This window comes from Triticum dicoccoides, chromosome 2B (genome assembly GCF_002162155.2).
Source record: "Triticum dicoccoides isolate Atlit2015 ecotype Zavitan chromosome 2B, WEW_v2.0, whole genome shotgun sequence".
Classification (NCBI taxonomy): Eukaryota; Viridiplantae; Streptophyta; class Magnoliopsida; order Poales; family Poaceae; genus Triticum; species Triticum dicoccoides.
In genome coordinates, this window is record NC_041383.1 from 719,342,251 (window position 1) to 719,369,969 (window position 27,719).

The following is a 27,719-nucleotide window of genomic DNA, read 5'->3' on the forward strand; positions in this document are numbered from 1 at the left end:
TCCGGGGAGGGCGGGCTGCGCGTGGGCAGCGGTTAGGGCTGGATCGGCAAGCGAGAGAGAGGGGAAGAAGATAAACCGTTGGATCTTGATCGAACAGTTGATACAGGAAAAGGAGAATCGACTGGCCGTTTTCCTTTTTTCAGTCGATTGACCTGGAACCGGTCCCTATGCATTACCCATGAAAAAGTGCGTTATCTGATAATGTAGATGTAAAAAATTACATCACCTTCTTCAAGTGATGTAAAATACAACATCCGGAGGTGCAAATTTGCATCTCCACCTCTCTGGTGATGTAAAACTGCAGACGCGCACAAATGCCCAACCGCCGCTTCATTTCACCCCCACCCACCGCGCGATCACGACCTCCTCTTTCGCCGCCCAGCCGCCGCCGCGCCGCCTGTTCACCGCACCGCCCCACCGCCGGATCCGGCCCCTCCGCCGCCCCCGTCATCGGTCCGCCGCCGCCCGCCTCCAAATCGGCCACTTTTCCACCTCGCCGCCACAGCTGCGCCGCCCGACCGATTCAAGCCCCTCCACCGCCCAGCCATTGCCCACCGCGCTGCACGTACCTCTGTAGCTGCCTGCACCGTCGAGGAGGCCGCACTTGCGTACTACGTGGCAACATAGCGTGCCTGCCGGCAAAGGACGGAGCTCAACTTCCCCGAGAGAGAGACCAGGGCAGATGCGGAGTTCCTCACACCGGAGAATTTCTGGATGGAGGAGATGACGAAGAAAAAGAAGCCGGTCATTCATCTTGCTCCCTGCGATAGAGACGACCCGGCAATGGCGAGGTTCGCTCGGGAGCATCAGGAGTATTTCAAGGCCGAGCGCGAGTTCTTCTAAAAGCGCGAGGCCAAGCAGAAGAAGAGGGTGAAGACGGAGGGCGAGGCAGGCCCCTCGACAACGATCCCTGTTGAGTTTACCCCGTCGGTCTGGGGTGACTCAGAGGGGGGGGTGTTGGGGAACGTAGCAGAAAATCAAAATTTTCTACGTATCATCAAGATCAATCTATGGAGTAATCTAGCAACGAGGGGAAGGAGAGTGCATCTACATACCCTTGTAGATCTCTAAGCGGAAGCGCTCAAGAGAACGGGTTTGAAGGAGTCGTACTCGTCGTGATCCAAATCACCGGAGATCCTAATGCAGAACCGATGGCACCTCCGCGTTCAACACACGTGCAGCCCGGTGACGTCTCCCATGCCTTGATCCAGCAAGGAGAGAGGGAGAGGTTGAGGAAGACTCCATCCAGCAGCAGCACAACGGCGTGGTGGTGATGGAGGAGCGTGGTAATCCAGCAGGGCTTCGCCAAGCACCGTGAGAGACGAGGAGAAAGAGAGGTAGGGCTGCGCCAGGGAGAGGTGGAAACTCATATGTATGGCAGCCCCAAATCCTCAAGTATATATAGGGGAGAGGGAAGGGGGTGCGCCCCCTCTAGGGTTCCCACCCCAAGGGGTGCGGCAGCCCCAAACCCATCTAGGGTGGCGGCCAAAGGGGGGAGAGGGGGAAACTTGCCCCCCAAGCAAGGTGGGGGCGCCCCCTCCCCAAACCCTAGGCACCTTGGGCCCTTGTGGGGGGGGCGCATCAGCCCACCTGGGGCTGGTCCCCTCCCACACTTGGCCCATGCAGCCCTCTGGGGCCGGTGGCCCCACTTGGTGGACCCCCAGGACCCTCCCGGTGGTCCCGGTACATTACCTATAACACCCGAAACTTTTTCGGTAACCAAAAAAGGACTTCCCATATATAAATCTTTACCTCCGGACCATTCCGGAACTCCTCATGATGTCCAAGATCTCATCCGGGACTCCGAACAACATTCGGTAACCACATACAAACTTCCTTTATAATCCCTAGCGTCTCGAACCTTAAGTGTGTAGACCCTACGGGTTCGGGAACCATGCAGACATGATCGAGGCCTTTTCCGGTCAATAACCAACAGCGGTATCTGGATACCCATGTTGTCTCCCACATGTTCCACGATGATCTCATCGGATGAACCACGATGTCGAGGATTCAATCAATCCCGTATACAATTCCCTTTGTCTAGCGGTATTGTACTTGCCCGAAATTCGATCGTCGGTATCCCGATACCTTGTTCAATCTCATTACTGGCAAGTCTCTTTACTCGTTCCGTAACACATTATCCCGTGATCAACCCCTTGGTCACATTGTGCACATTATGATGATGTCCTACCGAGTGGGCCCAGAGATACCTCTCCGTCAACCGGAGTGACAAATCCCAGTCTTGATTCATGCCAACCCAACAGACACTTTCGAAGATACCCGTAGTGCACCTTTATAGCCATCCAGTTACGTTGTGACGTTTGGTACACCCAAAGCATTCCTACGGTATCCGGGAGTTGCACAATCTCATGGTCTAAGGAAATGATACTTGACATTAGAAAAGCTTTAGCATACGAACTACACGATCTTTGTGCTAGGCTCAGGATTGGGTCTTGTCCATCACATCATTCTCCTAATGATGTGATCCCGTTATCAATGACATCCAATGTCCATGGTCAGGAAACCGTAACCATCTATTGATCAACGAGCTAGTCAATTAGAGGCTTACTAGGGACATGGTGTTGTCTATGTACCCACACATGTATCTGAGTTCCCTATCAATACAATTATAGCATGGATAATAAACGATTATCATGAACAAGGAAATATAATAATAATAACTAATTTATTATTGCCTCTAGGGCATATTTCCAACAGTCTCCCACTTGAACTAGAGTCAATAATCTAGTTCACATCGCCATGTGATTAACTTTGATAGGTCACATCGCCATGTGACCAACATCCAAAGAGTTTACTAGTGTCACTAAACTAGTTCACATCACCATGTGATTAAGACTCAATGAGTTCTGTGGTTCGATCATGTTTTGCTTGTGAGAGAGGTTTTAGTCGACGGGTCTGCAACATTCAGATCCATATGTATTTCGCAATTCTCTATGTCATATTGTAAATGATGCTTCCATGCTCCACTTGGAGCTATTCCAAATGGTTGCTCCACTATACATATCCGGTTTGCTACTCAGAGTCATTCGGATAGGTGTTAAAGCTTGCATCGACGTAACCCTTTACGCCGAACTCTTTATCACCTCCTTAATCGAGAAACATGTCCTTATTTACTCCAAGGACAATTTTGACCGTTGTCCAATTATCCTGGATCACTCTTGTACCCCCTTTCCAGACTCATGGCAAGGCACACTTCCGGTGCGGTACACGACATAGCATACTATAGAGCATGCGTCTGAAGCATAGGGGACGACCTTCGTCCTTTCTCTCTCTTCTGCTGTGGTCGAGCTTTAACTCTTAACTTCATACCTTACAACTCAGGCAAGAACTCCTTCTTTGACTGATCCATCTTGAACACCTTCAAGATCATGTCAAGGGATGTGCTCATTTGAAAGTACCATTTAGCATTTTTTATCTATCCTCATAGATCTTGATGCTCAATGTTCAAGCAGCTTAGTTCAGGTTCTCTATTGAAAAACACCTTTCAAACAACCCTATATGCTTTCCAGAAATTCTTACATCATTTCCGATCAACAATATGTCAACAACATATACTCATCAGAAATTCTATAGTGCTCCCACTCACTTCTTTGGAAATACAAGTTTCTCATAAACTTTGTATAAACCCAAAATCTTTGATCCTCTCATCAAAGCGTATATTCCAACTCTGAGATGCTTACTCCAGTCCTTAAAAGGATTGCTGGAGCTATGCATGCTCGTTAGCATCTTTCAAGATTGACAAAACCTTCTGGTTGTATCACATACAACCTTTCCTCAAGAAAATTGTCGAGGAAACAATGTTTTTGACATCCTATCTGCAAGATTTCATAAATAATGCAGTAACTGCTAATCCAATTCCAACAGACTCTTAGCATTGCTACGAGTGAGAAAGCCTCACCGTAGTCAACTCCTTGAACTTGTCGGAAATCATCTTAACAACAAGTCGAGCTTTCTTAATGGTGATACTTACCATCATTGTCCGTCTTCCTTTTAAATTCCATCTGTACTCAACAACCTTACGACCATCAAGTAGTTCTTCCAAAGTCTAAACTTTGTATTTATACATGGATCCTCTCTCGGATTTTATGGCCTCTCGCCATTTATCGGAATCCGGGCCCACCATTGCTTCTCCATAGCTCATAGGTTCATTGTTGTCTACCAACATGACCTCCAAGACAGGATTACGTACCACTCTGAAGCAGTGCGCATCCTTGTCGACCTACGAGGTTTGGTAGTGACTTGATGCGAAGTTTCATGATCACTATCATAAGCTTCTACTTCAATTGGTGTAGGTGCCACAGGAAGACTTCCTGTGCCCTGCTACACACTAGTTGAAGTGATGGTTCAACAACCTCATCAAGTCTCCATCATCCTCCCACTCAATTCTTTCGAGAGAAACTTTTCCTCGAGAAAGGACCCGTTTCTAGAAACAATCACTTTTGCGTCCGGATCTGAAATAGGAGGTATACCCAACTGTTTTGGGTGTCCTATGAAGATGTATTCATCCGCTTTGTGTTCGAGCTTAATTATCAACCTGAAACTTTTTCACACAAGCGTCGTAGCCCCAAACTTTCAAGAAATGACAGCTTAGGTTTCTCTAAACCATAGTTCATAAGGTGTCATCTCAACGGAATTACGTGGTGCCCTATTTAAAGTGAATGTGGTTGTCTCTAATGCCTAACCCATGAACGATAGTGGTAATTCGATAAGATACATCATGGTACGCACCATATCCAATAGGGTGCAACTATGATGTTCGGACACACTATCACACTATGGTGTTCCAGGCGGTATTAATTGTGAAACAATTTCCACAATGTCTTAATTGCGTGCCAAAGCTCGTAACTCAGATACTCATCTCTATGATCATATCATAGACATTTTATCCTCTTGTCACGATGATCCTCAACTTCACTCTGAAATTACTTGAACCATTCAATAATTCAGACTTGTGTTTCATCAAGTAAATATACTCAACATCTACACAAATCATCTGTGAAGTAAGAACATAACGATATTCACTGCATGCATCAGCACTTATTGGACTGCACACATCAAAATGTGTTACTTCCAACAAGTTGCTATCTTGTTCCATCTTACTGAAAACGAGGCTTTTCAGTCATCTTGCCCATGTGGTATGATTTGCATATCTCAAGTGATTCAAAATCAAATGAGTCCAAACGATCCATCTGCATGGAGTTTCTTCATGCGTATACACCAATAGACATGGTTCGCATGTCTCAAACTTTTCAAAAACGAGTGAGTCCAAAGATCCACCAGCATGGAGCTTCTTCATGCGTTTTATACCAATATGACTTACATGTCAGTGCCACAAGTAAGTGGTACTATCATTACTATCTTATATCTTTTGGCATGAAAATGTGTATCACTACGATCGAGATTCAGTAAACCATTCTTTTAGGTGCAAGACCATTGAAGGTATTATTCAAATAAACAAAGTAACCAATCATGTCTATGCTCAACGCAAACACCAAATAACAATTATTTAGGTGTAACACCAATCTCGATGGTAGAGGGAGTATGCGATGCTTGATCACATCAAGCTTGGAAACAGTTCCAACTAATATCGTCATCTCACCTTTAGCTAGTCTCCGTTTATTCCGTAGCCTTTTATTTTGAGTTACTAACACTTAGCAACCGAACCGGTATCTATTACCATGGTGCTACTAGGAGTACTAGTAAAGTACACATTTAATTCAATTTATATCCAATATACTTCTGTTAACCTTGCCAGCCTTCTCATCTACCAAGTATCTAGGGTAGTTCTGCTTCAGTGACCGTTCCCTCATTACAGAAGCACTTAGTCTCGGGTTTGGGTTCAACCCTGGGTTTCTTCACCGGAGCAGCAACTGATTTGCCGTTTCATGAAGTACCCCTTCTTGCCCTCACCCTTCTTGAAACTAGTGGTTTCACTAACCATCAACAATAGATGCTCCTTCTTGATTTCTACATTCACGATGTCGAACATTGTGAATAGCTCAAGGATCATCATATCTGTCCCTGTTATGTTATAGTTCATCACGAAGCTCTAGTAGCTTGGTGGCAATGTCTTTGGAGAAACATCACTATCTTATCTGGAAGATCAACTCCCACTCGATTCAAGTGATTGTTGTACCCAGACAATCTGAGTACAAGCTCAACGATTGAGATCTTATCCCTTAGTTTGTAGGCTAGAAAAATTGCCATACCTCTTGACGTGGGCACGAGCCTGAAATCCCAATTTCAGCTCTTGGAACATCTCATATGTTCTGCGACATTTCAAAATGTCTTCGGTGCCTCAATTCTATACCATTTAACATTACCGAACTATCATGTAGTCATCAAAACGTGTATGTCAGATGTTCGCAACATCCACAGACCATGTTCGAGGTCCAGCACACCGAGCGGTGCATTAAGGACATGAGCCTTCTACTGTCCACATAATTGCTACTATCAACTTTCAACTATATTTTCTCTAGAAACATATCTAAAACAGTAGAACTAAAGCGCGAGCTATGACATAATTTGCAAAGGGCTTTTGACTATGTTCAGGATAAATAAGTTCATCTAATAAACTCCCACTCAGATAGACATCCCTCTAGTTATCTAAGTGATTACATGATCCGAGTCAACTAGGCCGTGTCCGATCATCACGTGAGACGGACTAGTCATCATCGGTGAACATCTTCATGTTGATCGTATCTACTATACGACTCATGTTCGACCTTTCGGTCTCTTGTGTTCCGAGGCCATGTTTGTACATGCTAGGCTCGTCAAGTTAACCTAAGTGTTTCACGTGTGTAAATCTTGCTTACACCCGTTGTATGTGAACGTTAGAATCTATCACACCCGATCATCACGTGGTGCTTCGAAACGACGAAATTTCGCAACGGTGCACTGTTAGGGGGAACACTTTCTTGAAATTTTAATGAGGGATCATCTTATTTACTACCGTTGTTCTATGCAAATAAGATGCATAAACATGATAAACATCACATGCAATCAAATAGTGACATGATATGGCCAATATCATTTTGCTCCTTTTGATCTCCATCTTCGGGGCTCCATGATCATCATCGTCACCGGCATGACACCATGATATCCATCATCATGATCTCCATCGTCGTGTCTCCATGAAGTTGTCTCGCCAACTTATTACTTCTACTACTATGGCTACCGGTTAGCAATAAAGTAAAGTAATTACATGGCATTTGTGTTGGAAATATGCCCTAGAGGCAATAATTAATTAGTTATTATTATTATATTTCCTTGTTCATGATAATTGTTTATTATCCATGCTATAATTGTATTGAAAGGAAACTCAGATACATGTGTGGATACATAGACAACACCATGTCCCTAGTAAGCCTCTAGTTGACTAGCTCGTTGATCAATAGATGGTTACGGTTTCCTGACCATGGACATTGGATGTCGTTGTTAACGGGATCACATCATTAGGAGAATGATGTGATGGACAAGACCCAATCCTAAGCCTAGCACAAAGATCGTAGTTCGTATGCTAAAGCTTTTCTAATGTCAAGTATCATTTCCTTAGACCATGAGATTGTGCAACTCCCGGAAACCGTAGGAATGCTTTGGGTGTACCAAACGTCACAACGTAATTGGGTGGCTATAAAGGTGCACTACAGGTATCTCTGAAAGTGTCTGTTGGGTTGGCACGAATCGAGACTGGGATTTGTCACTCCGGTTAACGGAGAGGTATCTCTGGGCCCACTCGGCAGGACATCATCATAATGTGCACAATGTGACCAAGGGGTTGATCACGGGATGATGTGTTACGGAACGAGTAAAGAGACTTGCCGGTAACGAGATTGAACAAGGTATCGGCATACCGACGATCGAATCTCGGGCAAGTACAATACCGCTAGACAAAGGGAATTGTATACGGGATCGATTGAGTCCTTGACATCGTGGTTCATCCGATGAGATCATCGTGGAACATGTGGAAGCTAACATGGGTATCCAGATCCCGCTGTTGGTTATTGACCGGAGAACGTCTCGGTCATGTCTGCATGATTCCCGAACCCGTAGGGTCTACACACTTAAGGTTCGATGAGCTAGGGTTATAAAGGAAGTTTTTATGTGGTTACCGAATGTTGTTTGGAGTCCCGGATGAGATCCCGGACGTCCCGAGGAGTTCCAGAATGGTCCGGAGGTAAAGATTTATATATGGAAAGTCCTGTTTTGGTCGCCGGAAAAGTTCTGGGTGCTATCAGTAATGTACCGGGACCACCGGGAGGGTCCCGGGGGTCCACCAAGTGGGGCCACCAGCCCCAGAGGGCTGCATGGGCCAAGTGTGGGAGGGGACCAGACCCAGGTGGGCTGGTGCGCCCCCCACCAAGTCACAAGGCGCCTAGGGCTTGGGGGAAACCCTAAAGGGGGGCGCCCCCCTTGCCTTGGGGGGCAAGGCAACCCCCCTGGCCGCCGCCCCCTCCTCAGATTGGATCTGAGGGGGCCGGTCCCCCTCTCTCTTGCCCCTATATATATGTGGGGGTTGGGAGGGCAGCCGCACCCAAGTTCTGGCGCAGCCCTCCCCCTCTCCCAAGTTCTCCTCTTCTCCCGCGGTGCTTGGCGAAGCCCTGCAGGATTGCCACGCTCCTCCACCACCACCACGCCGTTGTGCTGCTGCTGGATGGAGTCTTACCCAACCTCTCCCTCTCCCCTTGCTGGATCAAGGCATGGGAGACGTCACCGGTTGTACGTGTGTTGAACGCGGAGGTGCCATCCGTTCGGCACTAGGATCTTCGGTGATTTGGATCACGACGAGTACGACTCCTTCAACCCCGTTCTCTTGAACGCTTCCGCTTAGCAATCTACAAGGGTATCTAGATGCACTCTCCTTCCCCTCATTGCTGGTTTCTCCATAGATAGATCTTGGTGACACGTAGGAAAATTTTGAATTTCTGCTACGTTCCCCAACAGTGGCATCATGAGCTAGGTCTATTGCGTAGATTCTATGCACGAGTAGAACACAAAGTAGTTGTGGGTGTTGATTTTGTTCAATATGCTTACCGTTACTAGTCCAATCTTGTTTCGACGGTATTGTGGGATGAAGCGGCCCGGACCGACCTTACACGTACTCTTACATGAGACAGGTTCCACCGACTGACATGCACTTGGTGCATAAGGTGGCTAGCGGGTGCCAGTCTCTCCCACTTTACTCGGAACGGATTCGATGAAAAGGGTCCTTATGAAGGGTAAATAGCAATTGGCATATCATGTTGTGGTTTTGCGTAGGTAAGAAACGTTCTTGCTAGAAACCCAGAGCAGCCACGTAAAACATGCAAACAACAATTAGAGGACGTCTAACTTGTTTTTGCAGGGTATGCTATGTGATGTGATATGGCCAAGAAGAATGTGATGAATGATATGTGATGTATGAGATTGATCATGTTCTTGTAATAGGAATCACGACTTGCATGTCGATGAGTATGACAACCGGCAGGAGCCATAGGAGTTGTCTTTATTTATTGTATGACCTACGTGTCATTGAACAACGCCATGTAATTACTTTACTTTATTGCTAACCAGTAGCCATAGTAGTAGAAGTAATAAGTTGGATAGACAACTTCATGGAGACACGATGATGGAGATCATGATGATGGAGATCATGGTGTCATGCCGGTGACGATGATGATCATGGAGCCCCGAAGATGGAGATCAAAAGGAGCAATATGATATTGGCCATATCATGTCACTATTTGATTGCATGTGATGTTTATCATGTTTATGCATCTTATTTGCTTAGAACGACGGTAGTAAATAAGATGATCCCTCATTAAAATTTCAAGGAAGTTTTCCCCCTAACTGTGCTCTATTGCAAAAGTTCGTCGTTTCGAAGCACCACGTGATGATCGGGTGTGATAGATTCTTACGTTCACATACAACGGGTGTAAGCCAGATTTACACACGCGAAACACTTAGGTTAACTTGACGAGCCTAGCATGTACAGACATGGCCTTGGAACACAAGAGACCGAAAGGTCGAGCATGAGTCGTATGGAGGATACGATCAACATGAAGATGTTCACCGATGATGACTAGTCCGTCTCACGTGATGATCGGACACGGCCTAGTTGACTCGGATCATGTAATCACTTGGATGACTAGAGGGATGTCTATCTGAGTGGGAGTTCATAAGATGAACTTAATTATCCTGAACATAGTCAAAAGCCCTTTGCAAATTATGTCATAGCTCGCACATTAGTTCTACTGTTTTAGATATGTTCCTAGAGAAAATAGAGTTGAAAGTTAACAGTAGCGATTATGCGATCAGTAGAAAAGCTCATGTCCTTAATGCACCGCTCAGTGTGCAGAACCCCAAAACGTCGTCTGTGGATGTTGCAAACATCAGACATACACGTTTTGATTACTACGTGATAGTTTAGTTAAATGGTTTAGAGTTGAGGCACCAAAGACGTTTTCAAAATGTCGCGGAACATATGAGATGTTTCGAGGGCTGAAATTGGGATTTTAGGCTCGTGCCCACGTCAAGAGGTATAAGACCTCCGACGATTTTCTTAGCCTGCAAACTAAGGGAGAAAAGCTCAATCGTTGAGCTTGTTCTCAGATTGTCTGAGTGCAACAATCACTTGAATCGAGTGGGAGTTGATCTTCCAGATGAGATAGTGATGTTTCTCCAAAGTCATTGCCACCAAGCTGCTAGAGCTTCGTGATGAACTATAACAAATCAGGGATAGATATGATGATCCTTGAGATATTCACGATGTTTGACACCGCGAAAGCAGAAATCAAGAAGGAGCATCAATTGTTGATGGTTAGTGAAACCACTAGTTTCAAGAAGGGCAAGGGCAAGAAGGGGCACTTCATGAAACGGCAAATCAGTTGCTGCTCCAGTGAAGAAACCCAAGGTTGAACCCAAACCCGAGACTAAGTGCTTCTGTAATAAGAGGAACAGCCACTAGAGTGGAATTACCCTAGATACTTGGTAGATAAGAAGGCTGGCAAGGTCGATAGAAGTATGTTGGATATACATTATGTTAATGTGTACTTTACTAGTACTCCTAGTAGCACTAGGGTATTAGATACCGGTTCGGTTGCTAAGTGTTAGTAACTCGAAATAAAAGCTACGGAATAAACGGAGACTAGCTAAAGGTGAGCTGACGATATGTGTTGGAAGTGTTTCCAAGGTTGATGTGATCAAGCATCGCACACTCCCTCTACCATCGAGATTGGTGTTAAACCTAAATAATTGTTATTTGGTGTTTGCGTTGAGCATAGGCATGATTGGATTATGTCTGTCGCAATACAATTATTCATTTAAGGAAAATAATGGTTACTCTGTTTATTTGAATAATACCTTCAATGGTCTACACCTAAAAGGAATGGTTTATTGAATCCCGATCGTAGTGATACACATTTTCATGCCAAAAGATATAAGATAGTAATGATAGTACCACTTACTTGTGGCACTGCCATGTAAGTCATATTGGTGTAAAACGCATGAAGAAGCTCCATGTTGATGGATCTTTGGACTCACTCTTTTTGAAAAGTTTGAGACATGCAAACCATGTCTATTGGTGTATACGCATGAAGAAACTCCATGCAGATGGATCGTTTGGACTCACTTGATTTTGAATCACTTGAGATATGCAAATCATACCACATAGGCAAGATGACTGAAAAGCCTCGTTTTCAGTAAGATGGAACAAGATAGCAACTTGTTGGAAGTAACACACTTTGATGTGTGCAGTCCAATGAGTGCTGAGGCATGCAATGAATATCGTTATGTTCTTACTTCACAGATGATTTAAGTAGATACTGAGTATATTTACTTGATGAAACACAAGTCTGAATTATTGAATGGTTCAAGTAATTTCAGAGTGAAGTTGAAGATCATTGTGACAAGAGGATAAAATGTCTATGATATGATCATAGAGATGAGTATCTGAGTTACAAGCTTTGGCACGCAATTAAGACATTGTGGAAATTGTTTCACAATTAATACCGCCTGGAACACCATGGTGTGATGGTGTGTCTGAACATCATAGTTGCACCCTATTGGATATGGTGCGTACCATGATGTCTCTTATCGAATTACCACTATTGTTCATGGGTTAGGCATTAGAGACAACCACACTCACTTTAATAGGGCACCACGTAATTCCGTTGAGACGACACCGTTTGAACTATGGTTTGGAGAAACCTAAGTTGTCGTTTCTTAAAAGTTTGGGGCTGCGACGCTTATGTGAAAAGTTTCAGGTTGATAAGCTCGAACCCAAAGCGGATAAAATGCATCTTCATAGGACACCCAAAACAGTTGGGTATACCTCCTAATTCAGATCTGAAAGCAATAGGGATTTTTTCTTGAATCGGGTCCTTTCTCGAGGAATGGTTTGTCTCGAGAATTGAGTGGGAGGATGGTGGAGACTTGATATGGTTATTGAACCGTCACTACAATTAGTGTGTAGCAGGGCACAGGAAGTTGTTCCCGTGGCACCTACACCAATTGAAGTAGAAGCTTATGATAGTGATCATGAAACTTCGGATCAAGTCACTACCGTACCTCGTAGGGTGACGAGGATGCGTACTTCTTCAGAGTGGTACAATAATCCTGTCTTGAAGGTCATGTTGCTAGACAACAATGAACCTACGAGCTATGGAGAAGCAATGGTGGGCCCATATTCCAACAAATGGTTAGAAGCCATGAAATCCGAGATAGGATCCTTGTATCAGAACAAAGCATGGACTTTGGTGGACTTGCCCGTTAATCGGCAAGCCATTGAGATAAATGGATCTTTAAGAAGAAGACGGACGTGAACGGTAATGTCACCGTCTGTGAAGCTCGACTTGTGGCGAAGAGTTTTTCACAAGTTCAAGGAGTTGACTACGATGAGATTTTCTCATCCGTAGCGATGCTTAAGTCCGTTGGAATCATGTTAGCATAAGCTGCATTTATGAAATCTGGTAGATGGATGTCAAAACAAGTTTCCTTACCAGTTTTTCGTGAGGAAAGGTTGTATGTGATACAACCAGAAGGTTTTGACAATCCTGAAAGACGCTAACAAGTATGCAAAGCTCCAGCAATCCTTCTAAGAACTGGAGTAAGCATCTCGGAATTGGAATGTGCGCTTTGATGAGATGATAAAAGATTTTGGGTTTATACAAAGTTTATGAGAAACTTGTATTTCCAAAGAAGTGTGTGGGAGCACTATAGAATTTCTAATAAGTATATGTTGTTGACATATTGTTGATCAAAAATGGTAGAATTTCTGGAAAGCATATAGGGTTATTTGAAAAGTGTTTTTCAATAGAGAACCTGGATTAAGCTGCTTGAACATCGAGCATCAAGATCTATGAGGATAGATCAAAAACCGCTCAATGGTACTTTCAAATGAGCACATACCTTGACATGATCTTGAAGGTGTTCAAGATGGATCGGTCAAAGAAGGAGTTCTTGCCTGAGTTGTAAGGTATGAAGTTAAGAGTTAAAGCTCGACCACGGCAGAAGAGAGAGAAAGGACAAAGGTTGTCCCCTATGCTTCAGACGTAGGCTCTATAGTATGCTATGCTGTGTACCGCACCGGAAGTGTGCCTTGCCATGAGTCAGTCAAGGGGTACAAGAATGATCCAGGAATGGGTCATTGGACAGCGGTCAAAAATTGTCCTTGGAGTAAATAAAGGACATGTTTCTCGTTTATGGAGGTGATAAAGAGTTCGGCGTAAAGGGTTACGTCGATGCAAGCTTTAACACCTATCCGAATGACTCTGAGTAGCAAACCGGATACGTATAGTGGAACAACCATTTGGAATAGCTTCAAGTGGAGCATGGAAGCAGCATTTACAATATGACATAGAGAATTGCGAAGGACATACGGATCTGAATGTTACAGACCCGTTGACTAAAACCTCTCTCACAAGCAAAACATGATCAAACCCCAGAACTCATTGAGACTTAATCACATGGTGATGTGAACTAGTTTAAGACACTAGTAAACTCTTTGGATGTTGGTCACATGGCGATGTGACCTATCAGTGTTAATCACATGGCGATGTGAACTAGATTATTGACTCTAGTGCAAGTGGGAGACTGTTGGAAATATGCCCTAGAGGCAATAATTAATTAGTTATTATTATTATATTTCCTTTTTCATGATAATCGTTTATTATCCATGCTATAATTGTATTGAAAGGAAACTCGGATACATGTGTGGATACATAGACAACACCATGTCCCTAGTAAGCCTCTAGTTGACTAGCTCGTTGATCAATAGATGGTTACGGTTTCCTGACCATGGACATTGGATGTCGTTGATGACGGGATCACATCATTAGGAGAATGATGTGATGGACAAGACCCAATCCTAAGCCTAGCACAAAGATCGTAGTTTGTATGCTAAAGCTTTTATAATGTCAAGTATCATTTCCTTAGACCATGAGATTGTGCAACTCCCGAATACCGTAGGAATGCTTTGGGTGTACCAAACGTCACAACGTAACTGGGTGGCTATAAAGGTGCACTACAGGTATCTCTGAAAGTGTCTGTTGGGTTGGCACGAATCGAGATTGGGATTTGTCACTCCGGTTAACGGAGAGGTATCTCTGGGCCCACTCGGTAGGACATCATCATAATGTGCGCAATGTGACCAAGGGGTTGATCACGGGATGATGTGTTACGGAACGAGTAAAGAGACTTGCCGGTAACGAGATTGAACAAGGTATTGGCATACCGACGATCGAATCTCGGGCAAGTACAATACCGCTAGACAAAGGGAATTGTATACGGGATCGATTGAGTCCTTGACATCGTGGTTCATCCGATGAGATCATCGTGGAACATGTGGGAGCTAACATGGGTATCCAGATCCCGCTGTTGGTTATTGACCGGAGAACGTCTCGGTCATGTCTGCATGATTCCCGAACCCGTAGGGTCTACACACTTAAGGTTCGATGACGCTAGGGTTAGAAAGGAAGTTTTTATGTGGTTACCGAATGTTGTTCGGAGTCCCAGATGAGATCCCGGACGTCACGAGGAGTTCCGGAATGGTCCGGAGGTAAAGATTTATATATGGGAAGTCCTGTTTTGGTCGCCGGAAAAGTTCAGGGTGCTATCGGTAATGTACTGGGACCACCGGGAGTGTCCCGGGGGTCCACCAAGTGGGGCCACCGGCCCCAGAGGGCTGCATGGGCAAAGTGTGGGAGGGGACCAGACCCAGGTGGGCTGGTGCGCCCCCGACCAAGGCCCAAGGCGCCTAGGGCTTGGGGGAAACCCTAAAGGGGGGCGCCCCCCTTGCCTTGGGGGGCAAGGCAACCCCGTGGCCGCCGCCCCCTCCTCAGATTGGATCTGAGGGGGCCGGGGCCCCTCTCTCTTGCCCCTATATATATGGGGGGTTGGGAGGGCAGCCGCACCCAAGTTCTGCCGCAGCCCTCCCCCTCTCCCAAGTTCTCCTCTTCTCCCGCGGTGCTTGGCAAAGCCCTACATGATTGCCACGCTCCTCCACCACCACCACGCCGTTGTGCTGCTGCTGGATGGAGTCTTCCCCAACCTCTCCCTCTCCCCTTGCTGGATCAAGGCATGGTAGACGTCACCGGCTGTACATTTGTTGAACGCGGAGGTGCCATCCGTTCGGCACTAGGATCTCCGGTGATTTGGATCACGACGAGTACGACTCCTTCAACCCCGTTCTCTTGAACGCTTCCGCTTAGTGATCTACAAGGGTATGTAGATGCACTCTCCTTCCCCTCGTTGCTGGTTTCTCCATAGATAGATCTTGGTGACACGTAGGAAAATTTTGAATTTCTGCTACGTTCCCCAAAAATTTGTTCAATGACACGCAGGTCATACAATAAATTAAGACAACTCCTATGGCTCCTGCCGGTTGTCATACTCATCGACATGCAAGTCGTGATTCCTATTACAAGAACATGATCAATCTCATACATCACATATCATTCATCACATTCTACTTGGCCATATCACATCACATAGCATATCCTGCAAAAACAAGTTAGACGTCCTCTAATTGTTGTTTGCATGTTTTACGTGGCTGCTATGGGTTTCTAGCAAGAACGTTTCTTACCTACGCAAAAGCCACAACGTGATATGCCAATTGCTATTTACCCTTCATAAGGACCCTTTTCATCAAATCCAATCCGACTAAAGTGGGAGAGACTGGCACCCGCTAGCCACCTTATGCAACAAGTGCATGTCAGTCGGTGGAACCTGTCTCACGTAAGTGTACGTGTAAGGTCGGTCCGGGCCGCTTCATCCCACAATACCGTCGAAACAAGATTGGACTAGTAACGGTAAGCATATTGAATAAAATCAACACCCACAACTACTTTGTGTTCTACTCGTGCAAAGAATCTACGCAATAGACCTAGCTCATGATGCCACTGTTGGGGAACGTAGCAGAAATTCAAAATTTTCTATGCATCACCAAGATCAATCTATGGAGTAATCTAGCAACGAGGGGAAGGAGAGTGCATCTACATACCCTTGTAGATCGCTAAGCGGAAGCGTTCAAGAGAACAGGGTTGAAGGAGTCGTACTCGTCATGATCCAAATCACTGGAGATCCTAGTGCCGAACGGACGGCACCTCCGCGTTCAACACACGTGCAGCCCGGTGACGTCCCATGCCTTGATCGAGCAAGGAGAGAGGGAGAGGTTGAGGAAGACTCCATCCAGCAGCAGCACAACGGCATGGTGGTGATGGAGGAGCGTGGTAATCCAGCAGGGCTTCGCCAAGCACCGCGAGAGACGAGGAGAAAGAGAGGTAGGGCTGCGCCAGGGAGAGGTGGAAACTCATATGTATGGCAGCCCCAAATCCTCAAGTATATATAGGGGAGAGGTAAGGGGGTGCGCCCCCTCTAGGGTTCCCACCCCAAGGGGTGCGGCATCCCCAAACCCATCTAGGGTGGCGGCCAAAGGGGGGAGAGGGGGAAACTTGCCCCCCAAGCAAGGTGCGGGTGCCCCCTCCCCAAACCCTAGGCGCCTTGGGCCCTTGTGGGGGGTGCACCAGCCCACTTGGGGCTGGTCCCCTCCCACACTTGGCCCATGCAGCCCTCTGGGGCCGGTGGCCCCACTTGGTGGACCCCCAGGACCCTCCCGGTGGTCCCGATACATTACCGATAACACCCGAAACTTTTCCGGTGACCAAAACAGGACTTCCCATATATAAATCTTTACCTCCGGACCATTTCGGAACTCCTTGTGACGTCCGGGATCTCATCCGGGACTCCGAACAACATTCGGTAACCACATACAAACTTTCTTTATAATCCCTAGCATCATCGAACCTTAAGTGTGTAGACCCTACGGGTTCGGGAACCATGCAGACATGACCGAGACCTTCTTCGGTCAATAACCAACAGCGGTATATGGATACCCATGTTGTCTCCCACATGTTCCACGATGATCTCATCGGATGAACCACGATGTCGAGGATTCAATCAATCCCGTATACAATTCCCTTTGTCTAGCGGTATTGTACTTGCCCGAGATTCGATCGTCGGTATGCCGATACCTTGTTCAATCTCGTTACCGGCAAGTCTCTTTACTCGTTCCGTAACACATCATCCCGTGATCAACCCCTTGGTCACATTATGCACATTATGATGATGTCCTACCGAGTGGGCCCAGAGATACCTCTCCGTCAACCAGAGTGACAAATCCCAGTCTCGATTCGTGCCAACCCAACAGACACTCTCGGAGATACCCGTAGTGCAGCTTTATAGCCACCTAGTTACGTTGTGACATTTGGTACACCCAAAGCATTCCTACGGTATCCGGGAGTTGCACAATCTCATGGTCTAAGGAAATGATACTTGACATTAGAAAAGCTTTAGCATACGAACTACACGATCTTTGTGCTAGGCTTAGGATTGGGTCTTGTCCATCACATCATTCTCCTAATGATGTAATCCCGTTATCAACGACATCCAATGTCCATGGTCAGGAAACCGTAACCATCTATTGATCAACGAGCTAGTCAATTAGAGGCTTACTAGGGACATGGTGTTGTCTATGTACCCACACATGTATCTGAGTTCCCTATCAATACAATTATAGCATGGATAATAAACGATTATCATGAACAAGGAAATATAATAATAATAACTAATTTATTATTGCCTCTAGGGCATATTTCCAATGGGGGGGGGGGTCTGACAACCCCAGCAAGGATAAGTTCTAGGAGTAGTTCAAGAGCGACGATGGGTAGTTTTATATTTGATGTAGTTGAAGTAGTAGTTTGAACTATGTTCAATTATGTTTGATGGACGTAGTAGATGTTTGATGGATTAGTTTGAACTATGTTCGATGAATGTAGTAGTTTTTTTGCGGGGGTAAAGGAGATTTTCATTACTCACGGGGGCCTCTCAGCCACAACCAAGTTTACAATGAAGTCTAACCCCGAGTGCAACCACACTGCGGTTCGGGGGGTACTACGGCCATAAGCAACAAGTGCATGGCTAACCTTATTCTGCGAACGACGACAAAGAGTAAAAGAAATCTCCCTATCCTCAGTTGAGGCCAAGCTTTTAATCTCCTGGATCACGAAGCGATGTACTGATCTATCATCGGAATTTGCTATGATTAGCGACACTGCCTCAGAACTATCTAGTTCTACCGAAATTGGCACGTTGTTCGGTGGAGGGCTAGCTCCAGCCCCTCCCTACATACCGCGAGCTCGGCGCCCAGCGCGTTACCACAAGTACGGAGTTCACGGCAAGCGCTGAATATGATGTTTCCCTGTGTGCCCCGGAGGATCATCCCACCTCCTGCCATACTTGTAGCCAGTATGAAGCTTCCGTCCGTGTTCAACTTGGTCCATTGTAGTAGGAGCGACCCAGCTCAACTCCTCTTTAGCTAGGGCGCTGGTTGTATGTGCTGGTGGCGCAGCGTTGATCACCATTTTCCCCTTCACAACATCACCATTGGGGTACTGCTTGAGGCACAATAAAGAGCTGATATATCCATGTAGGAACCGCCGAGAGGACTCAGTTGGAGGTGGCCGTTTTTCATGCGTGATCTCATTCCGCATGTGCCAAGTCCTCCACATGATCATCAGTACGATCATACGCGTCGTCTCGTCCAAAGGCTCAAGGAGGGTGAACAGCCATTCTGCCCCGTGTTGCGAATGGATGCAACCCTTGGGATGACCCAATCTAGCGCCATGGCATGCCAAAGTTCCTTCGCAAGGGGGCACCTGCACATCGCATGGAACCCATCCTCTCGTTCCACACCACAAATGGGGCATATGTCAGAAAGCTCAAGATGACGTGAGAATTTATTTGCCCAAGTAGCTAGAGAGTTGGTCACAATCCGCCACGCAAACAAGCGTACCTTAGGGGGAGCAGGGCACCCCCATATGTAGTAGTTTGAACTATGCTTAATTAGAGCTATGTTTAATTTAGAACTGTGTTTACTTCAAATGAACTTGCTATCTTTGAATTGTTGAAATAATGTAGTAGTTGAACTAGCTTCACATCTTCAAATACATCTTCTGTTTGCGTTGGGATTTTTTTGAAGATGTAAAAAGCACTTTTTGGTGGTCTAAATTATACAACACGCACTTTTACATCTCCAAATTTGCATTATCTATTGGAGATGCACTAAAAGAACAACAAAGATGCAATTTGTCAGAATGTGAAAACCGTCTGCAATTTATGGTGCCGATACACCTGATGCTCTAGTTGTCCTACTTCTTTCGACTCTTTCACCATGGACAGATTGTTTGTTAGACCACGAGTGATCGATGCACCGTCTTTCTTGTCCCGACAGTACAAAATCAGTAGCTTGTAACCACGTAGGACTTGGAACAGAAATCATTATTCAGACACATATCTACTATTGCTCGTTCGCATCAGATGGTCATCAACTCATCATACATACGTACTTATATATCAAGCTCTCACTACTTGTCAAAATGCCAACAAAATAAGGTGTCATACAGTAAAGGGCCGCCTTTCTTGCCCCATCAGAATGAGATTGGAAACAAAAACAATTTTTGCACTCTTTGAACTCGGAACAAATTTCAATTTTCAAGCACATATCTACAGTTTCGGTTTTATTGTTCCTCATTTCAGAGTCTTCAATTGCACAACAAATTTCACATATCTGCAGTCATCCATTGGCGTTCACCACTCTACATTTATCCCTTCCAAAACAACAATTTACATCTACAAATATGCCCCAGATGTCAAAAACACAAGTCTCTACATTTCTGCTACTGCCCTGTGCACAAGAGGGTATGATCCCCACCAATTTCTTTCCTATATCTGATCCATTTCTCATGCGGCAGCGCATCTTTCCCACCCGCCAAATATCGAGTTGACCGTCCCCCCGCCGAGCCGGTGTGCAAACTGTGTCACGGCCTTTCGCACACAGGCATCCCATGCCCTGGCCACCGCCTCAATCGACCAGGGTTCCAAGAGACCACGGAGGGCGTGCCGGAATGCCACGTCTACCGAGGCTGAGATGGCGCTGGAATTCCTCCTGTGGGTAGGCAAAGCTATTGTGAAGCAGGGGCAACTTTGGACATCCTGATGATGCAGTAGTAGTAGACTAGCATGGACAGGCTCAACTCACCTTGGCACCTCATCTCCTCCGTCACTGATAGGCACCGGAGAGCTGCTCGGATAATCTGCTGGGACGAATAACTTCACGGGCAAGACAAGGGACTGCATCAGGAGAAAATCAGTCAGTACATCAGGGTAACTACAGGATGTGGTGTAACGTGCGGCAAAGTGTCTGAACTTTGAAATATAAAGTACCATTCCAGATGTTGCAATGAGTGATTTCACGGTCGGTGAAAGCGACACGGCGCTGTAAGACAGTTTGATTGTTGTCCCGCCATCGTAAGGGGCGATCCCATCCATAGATATGCTGACCACTGTGTCGATCAGTGTGTCATTAATAGATTTGATTTCTTTCAACAGAGCATCATTAGCATTCTGCCAAGAAATGTTCAAGGTATGTTAACACTGTCATGAGGTGATGACAAACAGAAAGTCAAGTGGGCTTCAATAGATAAAAGAACATGTGGGCATTGGATTGGAAACTTAATAAGAAACTAATGACCAATCGTGTTACCTGTGTTTTCGCCCGCTTAATGTTCTGCTCGCTGCTGGATCCAGAGTCTGAGGCGTCACACTCAAATGTCATGCAACTGCCATCCATGCTTCCCAGAGGTAGCGATTCAGAGTGTGCTGCTGTATGATTGAAAACTCGCTTCATTCTTCTCGCAGTATTAGGTCCACCCCACTGCTGCTGAGAGGATGTGTCATCCAAAATTGTGCCAATTTGCCCATGTGGTACAGTGTCGCTGATGCTGAGGACAGACCAAATTGAATTAGCTGAGCTGCGTAGAGCTGCCGGTGATGAAGATCGTATCTGATGTTACATACAAAATAAGCACAGAACCGTCATTATAAGTGATTGCAACAATTCATGAACTTGGACTTGAACTCAGCCATGTGGTACACTTACCGCAGCCATTAGGCGGTCGATGGGCTTTTCAGTCACTGGTGTTCTGTCTCCACCTCCCGCCTGAACCTCTGCTTGACCAGCTGCTATGTCTGCCTGACGTGGTGAGGCTGGTAATGTCGGTTTAGTAGGAGTGACTTGGTTAGAACCGTTTGCTTTTGGTGCTGGTGCTGCTGAATTGCCGTGCAACAAGAAGGCAGATATGCTGTCAACGTCCATTGGGATCAGCGGATCACAACGTGATGCTGGTGCTATCACTGGATTTGCAACTGGTGAGGGGGTCAAGGACTCAAGCAGACTGGAAGAACAAGACGGCAATGATCCTGGTGAAGAGAAAGGACTTGCTATTCCTAGCAAGTGGTTGCCATTGCTCTGTTCATGAGGTGGTGGTGTTCTAGCCATATTTGTTTGCCTTGACTGCAAAATGCTTGTGTCTGCAGGTTGCTTTTGCTGTCTACTGCAAATGAAATAGGAGAAACACGTTAAATAAAGGGAATTACACACATTTGTCATGTCAAGTTCTGAATAATAGGGAGTAAGAGTGAACAGAATTGCTAGACTTTGGTTACTATAAAAATGTTAAACAAAAATAAAATTCATGTTATTAAGGATGACATATTGTTCAGAAAAAATGTTTCTTAGCATTCTGTTTTGATATTTCTTAGCATTCTGTTTTGATATTTCAGAATAAATACATAAAATTGCATCAAACAAAAGAGTTGATCTTAATATCTCCAGATTTTCCAAGCTACCGCTTTTTTCCTACCTTTTACCACCACTGATTGAGGATGCATTGCCAGTAAGATTAATTACTTGAGGCTGCTCACGACAGTTCCGCAACTGATGTCCTGTATTCATCTCTGCATTGTGAGCTTTACCCCGCTCAATATAAGCCACCAATTTCTGTACGTCTTCTTTGTACTTGGGGAAGTCCAACTTCAAACCCTCATTTACATCACTTTTCTCCAACAGCAAGAAATTCAGTATCTTTCTGATTGATCTCTTGGCATATGCTTTACGTTTGTATTCATTAGCTTTTGCTGCAGGTAGTGACAAGAATTGTTCCTGTATGGAGATGGAACAAAGGTTGTAAGCGACAGAAATGCGCTGCAAATTATCAATGAATGAAGATTCATCTCTATGAAAAGAACAGGGACCTCTGTTAGTGTTGGAATAACAACTCGACGTTCCAGTTCCACAAACTGCGAAAAATAAGCATCCTTCCAAGACTTGATCTGCAATGAAACATTGCACCAATATAATTAGGCCGAGCTGTACAAATTTAACAAAACAACCATCAACAACCTCAACTTGATTCAGTCATTCAGCTAGTAACATTTTGTTTAAATACAAGGACAGGAAAACCAACACCCATCATATATACATGAACCTTAAATGACTAAACAGGGTTTACTCAACACGTATAAAATAGAGGATTCTCACCTGCGAAAACATCCCCTCAATTAGATCGTATTCTCTAGCACTGCCCATCATAGCTGAAATAACAAATACTGTAACTTATGAACAACAACCAATGCAAAGGAAAACATTGAGCAAAGTTTTATGGCATTCACAGTTTTTTTATTAAAGAAAGCAGCAGTCAGTACCAGTATTCTGGGAGCTCTGACAAAGCAAAGTGCTTTGTTGAGCACCGGCAATCTGTTGTAGAGGTGGAGCCATAGGCTCATGTTCAGATGCCTCGACCGGTGACCGTAACAGATTTGTCTGCCTAGTATCCTTCTGATTATTACATCCTCCAAGCTGACTGGGCTGCATCTTGGAGATATTAGTTTGTTGTGCTCCAAGCATTTGGTACTTTTGCATGTCCGTCTCTTGTTGGTCGGCTCTTGAACTTTGCTGATTCATCCTTGTCAGCTGTGGCTGCTGCTTTCCAACGGAACTACCATTTTGGCCAAGTAGGTGATTTTGCAGAGAATTTGGTCCCCCAGCTGTCTTTGACACACTGGGTGGGCTGCAACCTACAAAGTTTGTAGTCTGTGCTTGCCTGGACGCATGTTGGCTCTGACTCTGATTGGCTCCTGATTGCATCTGCCACAGACTGACACCTGGCCCTACTGTAGTGATCCCTTTGGGTTGAAACTTTGGACGCTGATCCAGAATTGTCATGACGCCAGGGTGCTTTTGCTCAACCTCAGTCTGCAAGTTTGTGTTGCGAGGGTAAACCATGTGCTGGTTGGGCACTAGGCCTGAAGTTTGAGGCGTCATAGGCTGAGAAGTTGGCCCTGGAGTAGCCATCATCCCTGCCTCTGGCCTTACAGAAGGATTGCCTCCCTGTAAAGCCTGAGCTGTATTAGCAAGTCGCGATTGACTACGTGACTGCATTCGTCGTTCTAGAAGTCCACTTGTTTTTTTCTCCATAATGAGCAACTTGCTTGATATGTTTCTCATGTAGTCTTCCTGGACAGATTAAAAATTAAATTAAATCCTTACAGCATGACAAAAAATGAATCAAATTCAGATGTGAGCCGAGTAAAGAAAACAACTAGTGCAGCTGCCTAACATTGCTTCCTCACATTGTCCAAATAAGTAGCAGAAACATATAAATTGGATACACGATATGAAAAATTCTAGATTGCCTTGATTTGAAACATAACAGGAAAATGCCAACTGACTGGTGCAAGGAAGCACGAGCGGATAAACACACCTTACTGTTGGTCCCCCTGAATGCCACCTCCTCGAAGTTGGCAACAAATCTCTGGGCCTCCTGGGAATCAGGGGCATACCTAGGCTGATAATATCGGGCCAATTTGCTCGTTCTGGATAGAATCAGAAAGAAATGAGGTTAAGATACTTCAAAGCAAGAGCTCGTATTACAACAACACTCTGAAGCTCTGAGCACAAGATATACATGTGGAACCTAGCCCCACAATTAACCATAAATACTAACAAACTCGTCCGAGAACAGTTTCCAGTTAGTGAAGAAGAAAATTAGTCTCAGGTGCATATGAAAAGGTGTCGACAGTTGAGGCACACCATCAAATTGACCATTAACAATGTATTTAGCAGGAGAGCTAACCAACTAAACAGCATTGCTAAAAGAGCAAGTAATAGACAACCCAGAAAGTCAATCAATAGACAGCCTACTGCATACGGATCAAAACCAAGCTGAGCTCCAGTGGCACTCAGCACTGCCGAAGCCGTCATCAGCCCACGCAGGCACCCGATGGATTCGCCTATTCCCGACCTATCTAAAATAAATAGCATCGCGGCAGCAGCATACATGGTTGCGAAAAAATCGACCAGGAAGGAAGGCTTGAACCCCCGCCGGCTACACGAAACCCCTAAAGCCCTCGACCAATCCGTAAATCCGTTCAATTCCATTCGACCCAACCCAGATCTAGACCGGACCTGAGGATCCACCAGAAATTCGAGCCCCCGAGCGGTCGACCGCGGGCGGGAACCGTCGGGGGACGCGGTACGGGCTGGGGACGGGGGTGAACGGACAGGGGGGAGAGGAGGAGTGGTGGTAGCTGCTCACAGGGTTTGGCGGATGCGGGAGCGGAGGTCGGGCGCCTCGTCGTCGAGCCAGTGGCGGCCTCCGTCTCCGCCGGTGGAGGCCATCGGAGTTCCTCGACGCGGCGGCGGCGGTAACGGCGAGTCTGCTGGCGTGCGAGGTAAGGGACCGCGTGGGGCTTGTGAACGCGGTCGCTGTCGCTCTTTCGCGGAAGCGAGCCGGTTTTTATACCGTGCCTCGCGGCGTCCGCTTGTGCTGCCTGCTTTTTATTATTTTCCAATGAATTTCAATTTTTGGGTGATTCGATTTTCGGAAGGTTTTCAAGTGGGTATATGGTTGTATCCACGTGCGTGATCCGTCCACACGTGTCCATTCGGTTGTAATAACAATATCTCAATTCTCATTGATAAATGCAATTTCACTTTGGACCAAGTTTCATGCAGCACGCTTCTCTTTCTATCTTCAGTAGTAAATGTTTGCGCGTAATGTACGGTATTTGGTATTTCCTTCGTCTAGGTGAGTAAGTCATTTTAGGTTGTGCACCGTGACCAAGGAGGGGAAAACAAGAAAACTTAATGTTCATTTGCTAATTAATAGCATTGCATGCAATGAACTAACCACTGCATGTCGTGTTTGGTAGTCTCAAGTCATTAAAAGCATGCACATCTTACTTCTCTTATTGGTTGATATGTCAAGAAACAAGAAACGAGGTAGAATTTAATGCACCGCGCCTAAGTGTTTTGGGATTATTTGGTTTTCGTAAGATGACTTACACACCTAGACGGAGGGAGTAGTAGTAGAATATTATTAATTGCATGTACTAGTATTATGTAGGATATCAATTGCATGCTAATTATTTAATTAATGCTGGTATTTATATTTGATACTTTTTCTATCCCAAAATAAGTGTCTCGACTTTAGTAAGATATTAATTACACACTAAACATGTTGAGCGCATCATTGGAGCAATCTAGATCGTTGGATACACATGGTTTGATGACTGAATTAGTTGTATCTGCTCCTTTGGGTCCTTTTAGAGATTTTAGTATGAAGTACATTCGGAGCAAAATGGGTGAATCTCGCTCTAAAATCCGTCTATATACATCTGTATCTAGTGTGCATTGAAATCTCTAAAAAGATTTGTATTTAGAAACGGAAGGAGTAGATGTCATGCGAAGTGTGCTTCTCGGCAGTGGTCCAGCTCATGAAACGATGTAACGAAGGCGCGCTAGGCCTCGGCCGTTCGGCCAGTCGCCGCGTGGTCGTCTGATTGCTACGACGATAGCCGTCTGATTTATTTCCCCGCACTCATGAGAAAGGCACCTTCCTCCTCGCCGGTACCCTCGAGTTCGACGCGTCGTCGCGGCCCCTGCAACATGCCTCCGCGGCGGCGCTCCCCTTGACGCTGCTGATCAGAACCCCGATGACAGGGCCCAGCACGGCCGCGCCCCTAATCTACAGCTCTGCATGCGTGGCCGTTGTAGCAGCACCGTCGTGGTGTGCGCATCTCCCTCCACTAACGATTGGAACAAAAAATGCAAATGATGGCCCCATCAAGGTCCCACCCCTGGTCGTAGCACCACGGTGCGTAGGTCCAGCATGGCGGACGCAAGTTGAACGCAGCACGACTGCATCGGTAGTGGCACCCAACATTTGACGCTCGCCGCCTCATCGGGGGTCGCCCACATCGATTGTCTGCCACCGCAGCAAAAAGTAGTGTCGATTCCAGCAAATTACTTTGTCAGTTGTAGCATTGCGTCGCGTGTTCTCCGTGTACACAACAAAATCGAACATGGGTTCCAGCAAAACTCGTTGCCAGTTCCAGCATTTACGGTCACATGGTTGCCAATGCGCAGCACCGACAATTAGGGGTTCCAGCAAAAAAATTCCGACTGCACCAGCAAAGCTCGTCAACGGTTCCAGCATTGGGGCCGCGTGGTCACCATGCGCATCACCGAGGGTGCAAAAAAGCCTACGGTTCAGCAAAACTCATCGCCGGTTCCAGCATTGGGGTTGTGTGGTCGTCCTATGAAGCGCCGGCAATGCATGCTTACCAGCTCCTAGTACGGGCAGTTGCAGCACGATGCGTTGCTGTTTCGAGCATGACATCTCTCTCTGCTAGGAGCTTGCACCATGATCCCAACAATCTCTAGGGGCTAGTTGTAGCATCTGCAGCCGCCGATGCCAGATACAACTCCTTGTCGAAGAGCACAAAAAACCCACTGGTCGCCAGCTTCACCAAACAGGGGGCGCGTCTCCATGGATAGCTCGAAGCCGACCATGGCCTCCGCTTGCAGCGGCGAGGGCATCGTGCGGCAGGGGCAGTATGTGGGGAAGTGGAGAGAAGGAGGAGAGGAGGGGATCAGTTCGGGCCGCCTCATCTATGATGTCTCGAGGGAGCGGGAGGAAGATGATATGAGGAAAAGGACGTGCGGCTGAAAAAAAAACGCGTGAAAGGATAAGGACCGTACGAAGAGGACGTGAGTAGTGTTGTAGCTGAATAAGTGTGACCGGCACGCTCATTCGGCCGATCGGACGGAAGCAAACATTACCCTGTAAAGAACCGGCCAGAGACGAGTCAGGAGTTTAGTCAGTGGGTCATTCACACACCAAATTATAAGAGCAAATGCGGAAAAAATGACGTGTCGTGGCCCGGTATGGTCACCACTACACTTCATCCCTGCTTCTCGCCACGACGAAAATAAAAGAAGATGATGTGTGTTCAGGAGGTTTCGACAAGAGGACAATAAACCC

The 27,719-nt window shown here is 46.0% G+C and overlaps 1 protein-coding gene across 2 annotated transcripts; it reads right to left on the bottom strand.

Annotated features, from left to right (window-relative positions):
• Positions 1 to 20,023: 20,023 nt before the first annotated feature.
• On the bottom strand, positions 20,024 to 25,133 carry LOC119365841 (mediator of RNA polymerase II transcription subunit 15a-like). 2 transcript variants are annotated; one of them, XM_037631491.1, is made up of 11 exons: positions 24,990 to 25,133; positions 24,156 to 24,267; positions 23,098 to 23,908; positions 22,934 to 22,986; positions 22,648 to 22,725; positions 22,257 to 22,555; positions 21,494 to 21,944; positions 21,098 to 21,397; positions 20,779 to 20,958; positions 20,594 to 20,685; positions 20,024 to 20,500 (listed from the first exon to the last, which is right to left on the bottom strand). In XM_037631491.1, the coding sequence occupies exons 1-11, from the start codon at positions 25,070 to 25,072 to the stop codon at positions 20,296 to 20,298; spliced, it is 2,664 nt and encodes an 887-aa protein (XP_037487388.1). In that variant the 5' UTR covers positions 25,073 to 25,133; the 3' UTR covers positions 20,024 to 20,295. The 2 variants fall into 2 exon arrangements, with proteins under 2 accessions (XP_037487388.1, XP_037487387.1); XM_037631490.1 differs by having other exon boundaries at positions 21,494 to 21,947.
• Positions 25,134 to 27,719: the final 2,586 nt, after the last annotated feature.

What these genes read in the sequence shown, in the direction of transcription:
- LOC119365841 (XM_037631490.1), bottom strand. Translation starts at nt 25,072, where the DNA reads ATGGCCTCCACCGGCGGAGACGGAGGCCGCCACTGGCTCGACGACGAG. An exon ending in TTGAGGGGATGTTTTCGCAG is followed by an intron (nt 22,726 to 22,933) that starts GTGAGAATCCTC and finishes GTTTCATTGCAG; the next exon opens with ATCAAGTCTTGGAAGGATGC. An exon ending in TCAATCAGTGGTGGTAAAAG is followed by an intron (nt 21,948 to 22,256) that starts GTAGGAAAAAAG and finishes TTTCATTTGCAG; the next exon opens with TAGACAGCAAAAGCAACCTG.